Genomic DNA, 15,160 nt, shown 5'->3' with positions numbered 1-15,160 from the left:
GAGAATGACAATAATGAGACAACATAAGAAAACTTATGGGATGCAGTGAAGAAAGCAGTTGTTAGGGGAGATTTTATATCTCTGAATGCTTACATGAATAAAATAGAGAAAAAAGATATCAATGAATTGGACATGCAACTGAAAAGGCCAGAAGAACTAATTGAAAATCCCCAATTAAATACCAAACTAGAAATATTGAAAACCAGAGGAAAGATTAGTGAAATTGAAATCCAGAAAACTAATGAACTAATAAGTAAAACTAAGAGCTAGTTTTATCGAAAAAAAAAACAATAAAATTGATAAACCTTTGGCCAATTTGATTAAAAAAGAAAAAGAAGAAAACCAAATTACCAGTATCAAAAATAAAAAGGGTGAATTCACCTCCAATGAGGAAGAAATTAAAACGATAAGTAGGAATTATTTTGCCTAATTGTATATCCATGAATTTGACAATTTTAGGGAAATGGATGAATACTTACAAAAATATAAATTGCCCAGATTAAAAGAAAAGGAAATAAAATACTTAAATAACCATGTCTCAGAAAAAGAAATTGAACAAGCCATCAATGAACTCCCTAGGAAAAAAAAACCTCCAGGACCAGATGAATTTACAAGTGAATTCTATGAAACATTTACAGAACAAATAATTCCCATACTATATAGACTATTTGGGAAAACAGGCAAAGAAAGAGTCCTATCAAATTCTTTTTATGACACAAGTATGGTACTAATAGCCAAACCAAGAAGAGTCAAAACAGAGAAAGAAAATTATAAACCAATTTCCCTAATGAATATATATGCAAATATTTTAAATAAAATATTAGCAAAAAGATTACAGCAACTTGTCATGAGATAATGCAACTATGACGAGGTCAGATTTATTCCAGGAATTCAAGGCTGGTTCAATATTTGCAAAACTATCAGCATAATCCATCATATCAACAACAAAACTAGCAGAAATAATATGATTATCTCAATAGATGCAAAAAAAGCTGTTGACAAAATACAACACCCATTCCTATTAAAAACACTAGAAAGGGGGGCGGAGCCAACATGGCGGTGGGTAAGCAGGGACTAGAGTGAGCTCCGTACCGAGTCCCTCCAAAAACCTTTAAAAAATGGCTCTGAACCAATTCTAGAATGGCAGAACCCACAGAACAGCAGAGAGAAGCAGGGTTCCAGCCCAGGACAGCCTGGATGGTTTCTGGGTGAGGTCTATTCCACACGGAGCTGGGAGCTGGGAACGGAGTGGAGCAGAGCCCAGCCTGAGCGGTGTGGAACACCCAAACTTGGAGTCGGGCGGATGGGGCCCCTAGCGCCCTGAATATGTGAGCTGCGGCAGTTACCGGACCCCTCAACCCACAAACACCAAAGACTGCGAAGGTGAGTGGGAAAAGCTGCAGGAGTGGAAGGAGTTCGCGGTTCGGCTTCCAGCCCCGGGGGCAGCAGAGGTGGGGCAGCTACAGTTGCTGCTGCTTCTGGCCCCAGGCCCACCTGGTGGGAGGAATTAAGTGGCGGATCAGAGCAGGAGTGCAACAGCCTGCTGAAGATCTAAGCCCAGGCCAGGCTGGGGATTCTTGGGGAAGGAGTAGTGCAGGTCTGACAGAGCTGGCACCTCCCCCCAAAAAGTGGAACATAGAACTCATTGGTCTACAAGCAGTCATACCCCACTGAAAAACTCAAGGGTCAAGTTAGTTGGTTGGGAATATGGCCAGGCAGCGAAAACACACCCAGATTCAGTCTCAGACTTTGCATTCTTTCTTTGGTGACAAAGAAGACCAAAACATACAGCCTAAAGAAGACAACAAAGTCGTAGAGCCTACAACAAAAGCCTCCAAGAAAAACATGAACTGGCCCCAGGCCATAGAAGAACTCAAAAAGGATTTCGAAAAGCAAGTTAGAGAAGTAGAGGAAAAATTGGGAAGAGAAATGAGAAGGATGTGAGAAAACCATGAAAAACAAGTCAATGACTTGCTAAAGGAGACCCAAAAAAATACTGAAAAATACACTGAAGAAAACAACACCTTAAAAAACAGACTAACTCAAATAGCAAAAGAGCTCCAAAAAGCCAATGAGGAGAAGAATGCCTTGAAAGGCAGAATTAGCCAAATGGAAAAGGAGGTCCAAAAGACCACTGAAGAAAATACTACGTTAAAAATGAGATTGGAGCAAGTGGAAGCTAGTGACTTTATAAGAAATCAGGATATTATAAAACAGAACCAAAGGAATGAAAAAACGGAAGACAATGTGAAATATCTCATTGGAAAAACCACTGACCTGGAAAATAGATCCAGGAGAGATAATTTAAAAATTATTGGACTACCTGAAAGCCATGATCAAAAAAAGAGCCTAAATATCATCTTTCAAGAAATTATCAAGGAGAACTGCCCTGATATTCTAGAGCCACAGGGCAAAATAGAAATTGAAAGAATCCATCGATCGCCTCCTCAAATAGATCCCAAAAAGAAATCTCCTAGGAATATTGTCGCCAAATTCCAGAGCTCCCAGATCAAGGAGAAAATACTGCAAGCAGCCAGAAAGAAACAATTTGAGTATTGTGGAAACCCAATCAGAATAACCCAAGATCTAGCAGCTTCTACATTAAGAGATCGAAGGGCTTGGAATGCGATATTCCGGAGGTCAATGGAGCTACGATTAAAACCTAGAATCACCTACCCAGCAAAACTGAGTATCATGTTCCAAGACAAAATATGGATTTTCAATAAAATAGAGGACTTTCAAGCTTTCTCAGTGAAAAGACCAGAACTGAATAGAAAATTTGACTTTCAAACACAAGAATCAAGAGAAGCATGGAAAGGTAATCAAGAAACAGAAATTGCAAGGGACTTACTAAAGTTGAACTGTTTTGTTTACATTCCTACATGGAAAGATGATGTGTATGATTCATGAGACCTCAGAATTAGGGTAGTTGAAGGGAATATGCATATATATATGTTTATGTATATATATAAGTGAATGTGTATGTATGTATATATCTATGTGTATATGTATGTATGTGTATGTATATATATGTATGTATGTGTATGTATATATATATATATATATATATATATATATATATATATATGTAAAAGAGAGAGAGCATACACAGGGTGAGTTGAAGATGAAGGGAAGATATCTAAAAGAAATAAAATGAAATTAAGGGATGAGAGAGCAACATACTGAGAGACAGAGATAGGGAGAGATAGAATGGGGTGGATTATCTCGCATAAAGGTGGCAAGAGGAAGCAGTTCTGTGGGAGGAGGGGAGAGGGCAGGTGAGGGGGGAATGAGTGAACCTTGCTCTCATTGGATTTGGCCTGAGGAGGGAATACCATACATACTCACTTGGGTGTCTTACCCCACAGGAAAGAAGAGGGAGGAAGATAAAAAAATAAATAAAAGGGGGGGGGATGATGGAGGGGAGGGCAGATGGGGGTGGAGGTAATCAAAACAAACACTTTGGAAGGGGGACAGGGTCAAGGGAGAAAATCCAATAAAGCAGGATGGGTTGGGAGGGAGCAAAATGTAGTTAGCCTTTCACAGCATGAGTATTGTGGAAGGGTTATACATAATGATACATGTGTGGCCTAGGTTGAATTGCTCGACTTCTTGGGGAGGGTGGGTGGGAAGGGAAGAGGGGAGAGAATTTGGAACTCAAAGTTTTAAAAACAGATGTTCAAAAACAAAAAAAAGTTTTTGCATGCAACTAAAAAATAAGATACACAGGCAATGGGGTGTAGAAATTTATCTTGCCCTACAAGAAAGGAAGGGAAAAGGGGATGAGAGGGGAGGGGGGTGATAGAGGGGAGGGTTGACTGGGGAACAGGGCAACCAGAATATCAGCCATCTTGGAGTGGGGGGGAGGGTAGAAATGGGGAGAAAATTTGTAATTCAAACTGTTGTGAAAATCAATGCTGAAAACCAAATATGTTAAATAAATAAATTTAAATATAAAAACACTAGAAAGCATAGGAGTAAACGAAGTCTTTCTTAAAATGGTAAGTAGCATCTACCCAAAGCCATCAGCAAGCATTATGTGTAATGGGGATAAGTTAGATGCATTCCCAATAAGATCAGGTGTGAAACAAGGATGTCCATTATCACCCCCATTATTCAATTTGGTACTAGAAATGTTAGCTGTAGCAATAAGAGAAGAAAAAGAAATTAAAGGAATTAGAATAGTCAAAGAAGAAACTAAGTTATCACTCTTTGCAGTTGATATGATGATTTACTTAGAGAATCCTAAAGAATCAAGTAAAAAACTACTTGAAAAAGTAAATAACTTTAGCAAAGTTGCAGGACATAACATAAATCCACTTAAATCCTCGGCATTCCTATATATTACTAACAAAGCCCAACAGAAAGAGATAGAAAAAGAAATCCCATTTAATGTTACATTACCAAATCTTTGGGAGTCTACCTGGCAAGACAAGCCCAGGAACTATATGAATAAAATTACAAAACACTTTTCACACAAATAAAGTCAGATCTAAATAAATGGAAAACATCAGTTGCTCATGGGTAGGCCAAACTAATATAACAAAAATGACAATTTTACGTAAATTAATTTACTTATTTAGTGTCATACCAATCAAAGTACCACAAAAAATTATTTTATAGAACTGGATAAAATAATGACAGCATTTATCTAGAAGAACAAAAGGTCCAGAATATCAAGGGAATTAATGAAAAGAAATGCTAGGGAAGGTAACCTGACCGTACTAGGTAGTAAACTGTATTATAAAGCCACAATCATCAAAACTACTTGGTATTGGCTAAGAAATAGAGTGGTGAATCAGTGAAATAGGTTAGGTACACAAGACATAGTAGTCAATGACTGTAGTAATCTACTTTTGATAAACCCAGGGTGTCTAGCTTCTGGGATAAGAGCTCACTATTTCACAAAAACTGCTGAGAAAACTGGTATGGCAGAAATGAAGCATAGACCAATATCATACACCCTATACCAAAATAAAGTTAAAATGGGTTCATGATTTAGGAATAAAGGCTGATACATAAGCAATTTGGTAGAGCAAGGAATAGTTTACCCGTCAGATTTATGGAAAAGGAAAGAATTTATGACCAAAGAAGAAAAGAGTATGACAAAATGCAATTTTGATTACATTAAATTGAAAAGTTTTTGTATAAACAAAGCCAATGCAACAGAGACTAGGAGGCAAGCAGAAAATTGGGAAAGAATTTTTACAACCAGTGTCTCTGATAAAGGCCTCATCTCTAAAATATTCAGGGAACTGAGTCAAATTTATAGGAATCCAAGTCATTCTCCAATTGAGAAATGGTCAAAGGATATGAACAGGCAATTTTCAGAGGAAGAAATTAAAGATATCTAATGTTCTAAATCACTATTGATTAGAGAAATGCGAATCAAACCAACTCTTAAGTATCAAATCTCTCCTGTCAGATTGGCTAACATGACAAAACAATGAAATTACAAATGCTGTAGAAGATGTTGGAAAATTGGAACACTATTGCATTGTTGGTGGAGTTGTGAACTGATCCCACCATTCTAGAGAGCAATTGGGAACTATGCCCAAAGGGTATGAAATGTGCATACCTTTTGACTGAGCAATACCACTTCTAGGGCTGTATCTCAAAGACATCGCACAAATGGGAAAAGGACCTGTATGTACAAAAATATTTATAGCAGCTCTTTTTGTAGTGGCAAAGAATTGGAAATCAAAGAGATGTCCATCAAATGGGGAATGGCTGAACAAGTTGTAGCATATGAATGTAATGGCATACTATTGTGCTATAAGAAATGAGGAGAAGATAGACTTCACAAGAACTTGGAAAGACTTATATGATCTGATGCTGAGTGAGGGGAGCAGAACCAGAAGAACATTATGCACAGAGACACATGATATCTGTGATAACTAACTTTGATAGACTTGGCTCTTCTCAGAAATGCAAGGTTCAAAGACAGCTCCAAAAGACTCATGATGGAAAAAGCTATCCATATCCAGAGAAAGAATTATGAAGCAAACTATTAGCACTCTCTCTCTCTCTCTTGTTTTTATTTTTTTTTCTTCTTTCTCATGGTTCACTCCCTTGGTTATAATTCTTCCTTGCAATTTAACTATTGTGAAAATAAGTTTAATGTGAAGGTATATATAGAACCTACATCAGATTACATGCTATCTTGAAGGGGCTAGGGGAGGAGGAGTAGAGAGAGGGGGAGAAAATTTGGAACTCAAAATCTTGTGGAACTGAGTGTTGTAAGCTAAAAATAAAAAAAATAAAGTTAAAAGAGAAAAAAGTATATTGATACATAATTCACAATTTGTGATCACTAATGAAATGCTTTGTGAATGCATGTTTAGTTGTTGTCTTGTGGTAGTGGTGTATCAATGCCTATGTATTTTGTCTACCCAGTGATATTGATACCATCTAGACATATGGGACTCTATTGTACACCTCATGCTCGTAAAAGTACTATGCACACTGTAGTCAATGAGCATTATTGACTAACTGTAAGAGAAGAAAATTAAATCTAAACAAAACCATTAGAACCTAAAGATTTGATTCTTCACAGAAGTATTTGACATAGTTGTATTTTATTTACTTTTTAAAATTTTTTTTATGTATTAGTGATTTTATTTAATATTTTAGTTTTCCACATTGACTTCCACAAGATTTTGAGTTACAAATTTTCTCCCCATTTCTACCCTCCCCCCCATTTCCAAGATGGCATATATTCGGACTGCCTCATTCCCCAGTCAGCCCTCCCCTCTTTCACCCCACTCACCAATTGAGTGTGTATATTATTTCCTCCTCAAGTTGAATCCAATGAGAGTAAGATTCACTCATTCCAAATCACTTGCCCCCACTTCTCTTCCAATAGAACTGCTTTTTCTTGCCACTTTTATGTGAGATAATTTTCCCCATTCTATGTCTCCCTTTCTCCCCCTCTCAATATATTCCTATCTCACCCCTTAAATTTATTTCATTTTTTTAGATATAATCCCCTCATATTCAACTCATCCTGTGCCCTCTGTCTGTATTCCCTTCAGTTCCCCTAATACTGAATGAATTACACACATCATCTCATGAATTACACACATCATCTTTCCATGTAGGAATGTAAACATAACAGTTCAACTTTAGTGAGTCCCTTATCAATTTTCTTTCTGGTTTACCTTTTTATGCTTCTCTTGATTCTTGTATTTGAAAGTCAAGTTTTCTATTCAGCTCTGGTCTTTTCACTGAGAAAGCTTGAAAGTCCTCTATTTTATTGAAAATCCATATTTTGCCTTGCAGAATGATACTCAGTTTTGCTGGGTAGGTGATTCTTGGTTTTAATCCTAGCTCCTTTGACCTCTGGAAAATCATATTCCAAGCCCTTCAATCCCTTAATGTAGAAGCTGCTAGATCTTGTATTATTCTGGTGTGTTTCCACAATATTCAAATTGTTTCTTTTTGGCTGCTTGTAGTATTTTCTCCTTCACCTGGAAACCCTGGAATTTGTCAACAATATTCCTAGGAGTTTTCTTTTGGGGATCTTTTTCAAGAGGCGATTGGTGGATTCTTTCAATTTCTATTTTACCTTCTGGTTCTAGAATATCAGGGCAGTTCTCCTTGATTATTTCTTGAAAGATGATGTCTAGGCTCTTTTTTTGATCATGGCTTTCAGGTAGTCCAATAATTTTTAAATTATCTCTCCTGGTTCTATTCTCCAGGTCAGTGATTTTTCCAATGAGATATTTCACATTATCTTCCATTTTTTCATTCCTTTGGTTCTATTTTATATCTTGGTTTCTCATAAAGTCACTAGCTTCGACGTGCTCCAATCCAATTTTTAAGGTAGTATTTTCTTCAGTGGTCTTTTGGACCTCCTTTTCCATTTGGCTAATTCTGCCTTTCAAAGCATTCTTCTCCTCACTGGCTTTTTGGAGCTCTTTTGATGTTTGGGTTAGTCTATTCTTTTAGGTGTTATTTCCTTCAGTATTTTTTTGGGTCTCCTTTAGCAAGTCATTGACTTGCTTTTCATGGTTTTCTTGCATCACCCTAATTTCTCTTCCCAATTCTTCCTCTACTTCTCTTACTTGCTTTTCCAAACCCTTTTAGAGCTCTTCCATGGCCTGAGACCAATTCATATTTTTCTTAGAGGCTTTTGATGTAGGTTCTTTGACTTTGTTGACTTCTTCTGGCTATATGTTTTCATCTTCTTTGTCACCAAAAAAGAAATCTAGAATTTGAGTTTGTGTCTGAGTTCATTTTCACTGCCTGTTCATATTCCCAGCCAACTACTTGACCCTTGAGTTTTTTGTCAGGATACGACTGTTTGTAGAGTAGAGAGTACTTTGTCCCAAGTGTTAGGGTCCAAGCACTGCTATTTTCAGAGCTACTTCTACTCCACCATCACCCCAGGCTCTGTCACCGCAGTGCTCCTCCTTCCCCAAGAACCGCCAACCAGAATGGCAATACAGATCTAAGCAGGGCACAGCAAGAGAATCTGCCTTTGTGCCCACAAGGCACTCCTTGTACTCTCCCTCTGATCTGCTGCTAGATTCCTCCCACCATGTGAGCCAGGGACTCAAGGAGCTGCTGATGCTGGTGTTCTGGAAGCTGCCTCAGGCACTTCCTGCTGCTTCTACCACCACCACTGCTGCACCACTTTCTCCACCCCCAGATCTGGCAGCCTGGACCATTCTGAATTCAATCCCACAGTTTCCCTCTAACCTGCTCTTTGGAGTTTGTGAGTTGAGAAGTCTGGTAACTGCCAAAGCTCACTGTTTCATGGCCCCAAGGCCTGTTCTGGCTGGTTGACTCAGGGTCTGGTCTGTCCTAGCATGGCCCACACTGGGCTGCCCTCCATTCTCAGCACTGTGTGATAGACCCTGCCCAGTGACCATCCAGGCTCTCCTGGGCTGGAGACCTGTTTCCCTCTGCTATTTTGTGGGTTCTGCAACTCTAGAATTTGTTCAGAGCCATATTTTTACAGGTGTTCAGAGGGATTTGGGGGGGAGCTTAAAAAAATCCCTGCTTTCCAGCTGCCATCTTGGCTCCTCCCCCATAGTTGTATTTTAAATGACCACATTTGGCATCCATGTTATCTCAGGGTGATAGAGAATATAAAACAGTATTCCAAGTAAATCCTTATTTTTGATATTACTAGTAAGTTGAACAGTGTCTTAAATATGGATTGAATTCACTGTTGAGTTGAATTGGGATTTCTGACAAAAGGTTGTGATGGATAGCAACTCTGAAATATCCCCTCTAATAAATATCCTCTAGTTGTATCCATCTGCAAATGATTGTCCATGCATTTGATACTGCAAGTCAAAGAGATAACTTCTTTACCCAGAAGCTGTGCCTATATTAGTTGAATATATTATAACATTGGTGGAGCAGATATCAACCTGTCATTCAATCATGATTAGCTGAACACTCTGTATTGTCACTATAGCAGATACCTTAGGACATATTAAAATAAAAGACATGGTCACTGTATACTATTAGCTTAAAATGCAATTGAAGGGGCTAAACATATACATATGAAAAAGTAAGGAACAGCATTATGCAATACATGATAAGTCCCTGGATAAAACCAACCATCTACTTTCTCTACTTCTGCTCTGGGGCAGCTGAGCATCATAGAAAAAAAAAAACATGAAATAAATCTAAGTTCACTAATTCATAGTGTATAAATTCAGATACAAACAAACTCCTACTTGAACAACTAGCCACCTTTCTCTGTCTCTATTTTGTTCTCCACACGTATTATTTCAAATATGTTCTTTTTTCTTCCAACCCACAACCATATCCTATATCCCACATTTCAAGAAAATGACCTGAGCTTCTATAGACCCTATTCACCATCCTTCTCTCAGTATCACTACCTATTTTCTCCTCTAATTTCCTAATTTTCCACTAATGATGATCATTCTCCCTGTACTTTTCATCAAATTCCATCTTACTTTCTCCACTCTTTGCTAGGCAGAAGACATTTGTTCTTCTCACATATTTTCCTTGCTGATGGCCTCTTCTCAAATGCCTACAAAAACACCCAAAATAAAACTAAAATAAAGCAACAGCAACATCAAAACTCACTTAACTCTTCTAATTACAACCTCATTTTGCTCCTTTCTTCACTGCTCAATTTCTTTGAAAAGTGATTTATGCCTTAGCATTTTTGTTACCCACTCTATTCTTGACCCTCTGCAATATGACTCATGTACCCACTAACCTGCTGAATATGGTAACAAATGAAGTCCTAATCAAATCCAATGGCCTCATCCTCACATAGACTTCAATTTCCTTAACTTCATTGCAAAATTGGTTACATTATTTGTATATGACATTCTGTACTTTAGACTCACCAAATATTTGGATAGAAACAAAGGCTCACCTTAAATCTGGGTGGTCATTTAGAAACCACCTATGTCAATCCAGACTTGGTCAAATCCCTTCTACAAAATCCACAACACATTCTTGTTTCTCTTACCTTGCAAAATGATTCTTGTCTGCTTCATTAACTCATCTGCTTTAAGAGCAACACAGGGTACCCTATAAATGCTGGCCCTACTCTCTCTAATATCTCTGTCTGGTTGTCTGTCTCTGTCTCTCTGTCTCTCTCTGTCTCTGTCTGTCTGTCTGTCTCTCTCCTGTGTGTGTGTGTGTGTGTGTGTGTGTGTGTGTGTGTGTGTGTGTGTGTGAATGTGTGTGTATATATCTCTCTGTGTCATATAATTGAGTCCATGGCTTCAACGATCACATCTATGCAGATGATACTCAACTCTAAATGTCTTGTCTGTTCTCTCATTAAGGTTCCAGAATAAAATCTCAAATTCCCCAGGGAACATCTCCACTGGGAGAAGCATCAGCATTGAATCAAACAGTTAATCAGTTAGTCCACAAACACTTATTAAGCACCTTCTATGTGTTGTGCACTGTGCTAAATGCTAGAGATACAGAGAAATGCCAGCCAAGTCTCTCCTCAAGGAGCTCACAATCCAATGGGAGAGACAACATGCAAACAACTATATAGGATAAATAAGAAATAATCCACAACATTTACAAAGTGCCTATTGTGGGTTAGGCCCTGCATTTATTGTTTGAGTTACAAATACAAAAATGAGACATTAATTAGCCTCAGGGAATTTGCATTCAAATATTTCAGACTCAACATGTTAAAAATGGAACCTATTGTTTCTTCCTAAGCTTGCTTTTCTTTCTAGGGTGTATGGGGTGTTCAGAGAAGACTAGCACCTCTGGTGTGAAGGCTTACTGGGCCCTTTTCAGGTCTGCTCATTCACCTTTGATGTCCACCTATCAGCCAACTCCCACCTGTGGCTTCCAGAAGCTGTAGCTTACACAACTTCCATAATTCTGTAAACTGTCTTGGCAGATGAGCTAAACCAGGTTGAGGGTAACCAGCAGGCCTCAAATTTGTCAGTGAATTGGGGGATGTCTACCCCAAGCATGTGAAGACTTTCACTTTAGAATGGGTGGATGAGAATCTTTTTTTCCAACAGCCATGAAAGTGACTGAAGCAGGCACCAAGAAACAAATACAACTTTCCCAAGCATTGAAGACGCCAAGGTTATCCACTGCATCCTGGGATATTGCCAATAGTATTGACTTTTGTCCTGCCACTCAACTGATCACTCAGGAAGAGAGAGTGAGTCTAAACACTTTGCACAACTCTGCCTCACTTAAATCCAATTCATGTCCAAGTCACCCTCCATGATGTCATTGGCCCTCTTTGAAAATGAAGAACAGAGATCACATTTCATCTACAGTTTAGTCTCTTTCCAGTACTTAGCACAGTCCTCTGCATATAGTGGAAGTTGAATTAAGCAATAAATGTTACAGAACATACCATTCCATAAAATTTCAGGTAAAGAAAAATAAGGCTATGGGATTAGCTGCTCAGAGAAAGTGTCCTGGAGGAGATGATACTGACCTGGTTCTTGGAATATGGGAAGGATTTGAATAGAAGAGAGAAGTGAAAGAGGGCATTCCAGGTACAGAGATAATGAAATGATAGAATTAGAGCTAAAAAGTACTTTATAGATCAGAACGCCCTTCTCCCTCATTTTCATGCGTAAGATGTGGTAGAGAAAGAGAAAATAACTCAGTTTGGACTTCCAAGGCAGCTATGTCTGTATGCATTTCAAATAAAATTGACAAATTATACTACCTTTCAAGCTTTTGATATGGTTTTGATACATTCGATAGCCATGGAAACAATTGTTACAATTCATTCCCATTAAAAAATTCTTTGTCATTCACGTGGTCCCTCATATATGGAATATACTGTCTCCTCATACCTCTTCAGTTTAGAATCTCTAGCTTCCTTCAAAGTACAGTCTATATGCCAAAACATAAGACCTTTTTAAATCAACTAGTTTGTTCTTTCTTCCTTTCATTAATATTTATGTTATTTTATTCTTACTTATCTGTGGGCATATTATATCCACCCTAATATAATGTAAGCCCCTTGGAGGGAAGGATTGTTGATTTTCTTCATATATCCAGTGCCTGGAACAAAGTAAGCACTTTAAAAAATGCTTGTTGAATTGGACTAAGTAAAATTTTCTAGTCAGGAACTTTCTTTCCTATTCTTATAGCCGAAGCTAAACAACCTATTAAAACTTACTTTTTTAAAATAAATAGCTACATAGGGTTAATTAACTGCTAGTATCAACAGGCCACAGAATGGGAACAGAATTTTCTATAAACAATTTTCATTTAAAATATTGTGCATACTGAAGTAAGAGGAAAAAATGATGAGACATCTGAAATATAGGCAGCACATTTTAAAAAACAATTCATAGAGAGCTATGCAAGGAAAACAAATACTCATTAAATGGAAAAAATTGAAGATATCATCAGCCAGATTTCATTATTAGTTAATTCCTCCTGACTCCATGGCAAAATCATCTACTCATGTAGAACGCCTATTAACTTTAGCAGGTGTTATGCATAACTAGCTTAGGGCAGAATTTGGTCCATTGAGTACAAGCATAACTCTTAAATTGATAAACCCAAGTGGAAGTTCTTGCCATATTAAAAGGGATTTATCAAAATTAATTAGCAATTTTGTAAAAGGGCTCCAGAGTCCAAAAGAGTGTTTTTCCTGAGCTCAAATCAAACTACATGTACATACAGTTTTATAAAAATTCATAACCCATTTCTAAGAAGAAATTCATTTCTATTCCTCCTCGGCCAAATGTTTCTCCTGAGTTTCTTTCAGTTGAAATGTGTTTTGTTTCTTTACATGTTTTGAATTTTGTAACATTTCAGTGGAAGTCCCTGTTGTACTCTCCATTAAAATCTGACCACTAACCATTTTAGATTAGGGTGCATTGGGTATATGTAAAATTACAATAATCTTTCTTAGTGCCCTTCAGATATTTCATTAGTATTTGGAACCCTCTACAAAGGCCTGCTCCTACTCCACAAAGGCTTTATGATCTCATGGAGGTGATTACACCTATTGTAAGATCCCACTATTCTGTTTGAGATATATAGCTCTTCCACCATTGGAGTGAGACTTCCCCTTTTTAATTCCCCCATTTCAGCTAGCTTCTTCCTTCTACTACCTCTCCTATTCTATTGTAGCCCTTTTATTTGCTGCAATCTGTTGGTGGATGAACTTTTTAGATATATCACACATTCCTCTCTATCCGCTCCATGCTCTACCCACTTATGAACCTTATCATTTTCCAATATAATCTTACAAAATCTTACAAAATACAACCTGCAGGAATGTTGGTGAATTTAGTCCACATTCTGCTTTCATATTTATCCCCTTGTGTATTTTTTTGCTTTTATTAACTTTTGGTTTTAATACATAATATTTCATTTCACCCCCTAATTACATGTTAAAACAGTTCTTTTTAACATTTGAGGTTTTTTGTTAAAAGTTTTGAGTTCTAAATTCTATCCTTCCCTCCCTCCTCCTTCCCTCTCTTGAAATGATAAGCAAACAGATATAGGTTATACATATGTAATCATGTAAAACATTTCCATATTAGTAATTTTGTATAAGAAGATTCAAATAAAATAAAAATAAAAGAAAGAAAGTGAAAAATATCATGCTCCAGTCTATATTCAAACAATATTGATTCTTTCTCTGGAGGTGGATAGTATGCTTCATCATTAGCCCTTTGGGATTTTCTTGGATCATTGTATTGCTGAGAATAGATGTCATTCATGATTCTTCAAGATAAAATAATGTTGTTACTGTGTACAATGCTCTCCTGGTTCTGCTCACATCACTTTGCCTCAGTTCATGTAAATCTTTTCAGTTGTTTTTTCCTGAAATCATCCTGCTTGTCATTTCTTATAGTACAATTACATACCATCACAATCATATACCACAGCTTGCTTAGCCATTCCCCAATTTATGGTCGTCTCTTTGATTTCCAATTCTTAGCTACCACAAAAAAAAAAGAACTGATATAAATATTTCTGTACAAATAAGTCATTTTCCCTTCTTTTGATGTATTTGGATATAGACCTAGCAGTAGCATTGGATCAAAGGATATGCACAGTTTTATAGCCCTTTGGGCATAGTTCCAAATTGTTCTCTACTCCTTGATTATTTTTAAAAAGTGTATTCTTACTGGTCTCTCTTTTTTAAAACTTTGTAACCTGACATGGGTCTTTCTCAACTTTTAATAACATCTAGAAATAGGAAAATTCATTTCATTATTTGTGCTTTCCTTGATAATCATATTTATTTACATTTTTTGTTATTGTTTGAGATGTTTGTGAGTGGAATAATCTCTCATCTTTTTGTTTGTTTTGTGTAAGAATATTTTAGCTAATATTATTGTGCACAATTAAAAATAATAGTCTTAGGTATAGGTCTTTAGGATGTCATTTTACGTTTCATCCTGTCGTTCTTTGCTTTTGGGAATATATTATTCTAAATCTTTTGCATTTTCTGGTGGGTGTAGACTAGTTTTAATATATTTAAATTTCCTTTTCATCATATTTGAAAGGTATTTCTTCAGCTTGCTTATAGAATTTATGGTTAACAGATTTAAACCATTTTATATCAAGGGTTGAGTCCACTACCTTTTCATAATGGAATGCTAGAGTAAGAGCAGGGGTGATAGATGTTTGCAGAGACTGTAGGAACAAGTAAATTGCTGTTTCAGTCCCAGAGCACAATCTTGTGGGT

General features: G+C 37.1%; 1 protein-coding gene across 1 annotated transcript in view; it reads left to right on the top strand.

The window, feature by feature from the left end:
* The first annotated feature begins 1,053 nt into the window (after positions 1–1,053).
* LOC118847339 (proto-oncogene tyrosine-protein kinase ROS-like) overlaps positions 1,054–15,160 on the top strand; it is a 188,439-nt gene continuing 174,332 nt past the window's right edge. The window contains exon 1 of the mRNA XM_036755808.1: positions 1,054–1,063. Coding sequence (XP_036611703.1) covers positions 1,054–1,063 — 10 coding nt within the window. The remainder of the gene's footprint in view (positions 1,064–15,160) is intronic.

The sequence above is a fragment of the Trichosurus vulpecula genome, chromosome 4 (genome assembly GCF_011100635.1).
Source record: "Trichosurus vulpecula isolate mTriVul1 chromosome 4, mTriVul1.pri, whole genome shotgun sequence".
Classification (NCBI taxonomy): Eukaryota; Metazoa; Chordata; class Mammalia; order Diprotodontia; family Phalangeridae; genus Trichosurus; species Trichosurus vulpecula.
This window is presented reverse-complemented; position numbering and strand designations above follow the sequence as displayed.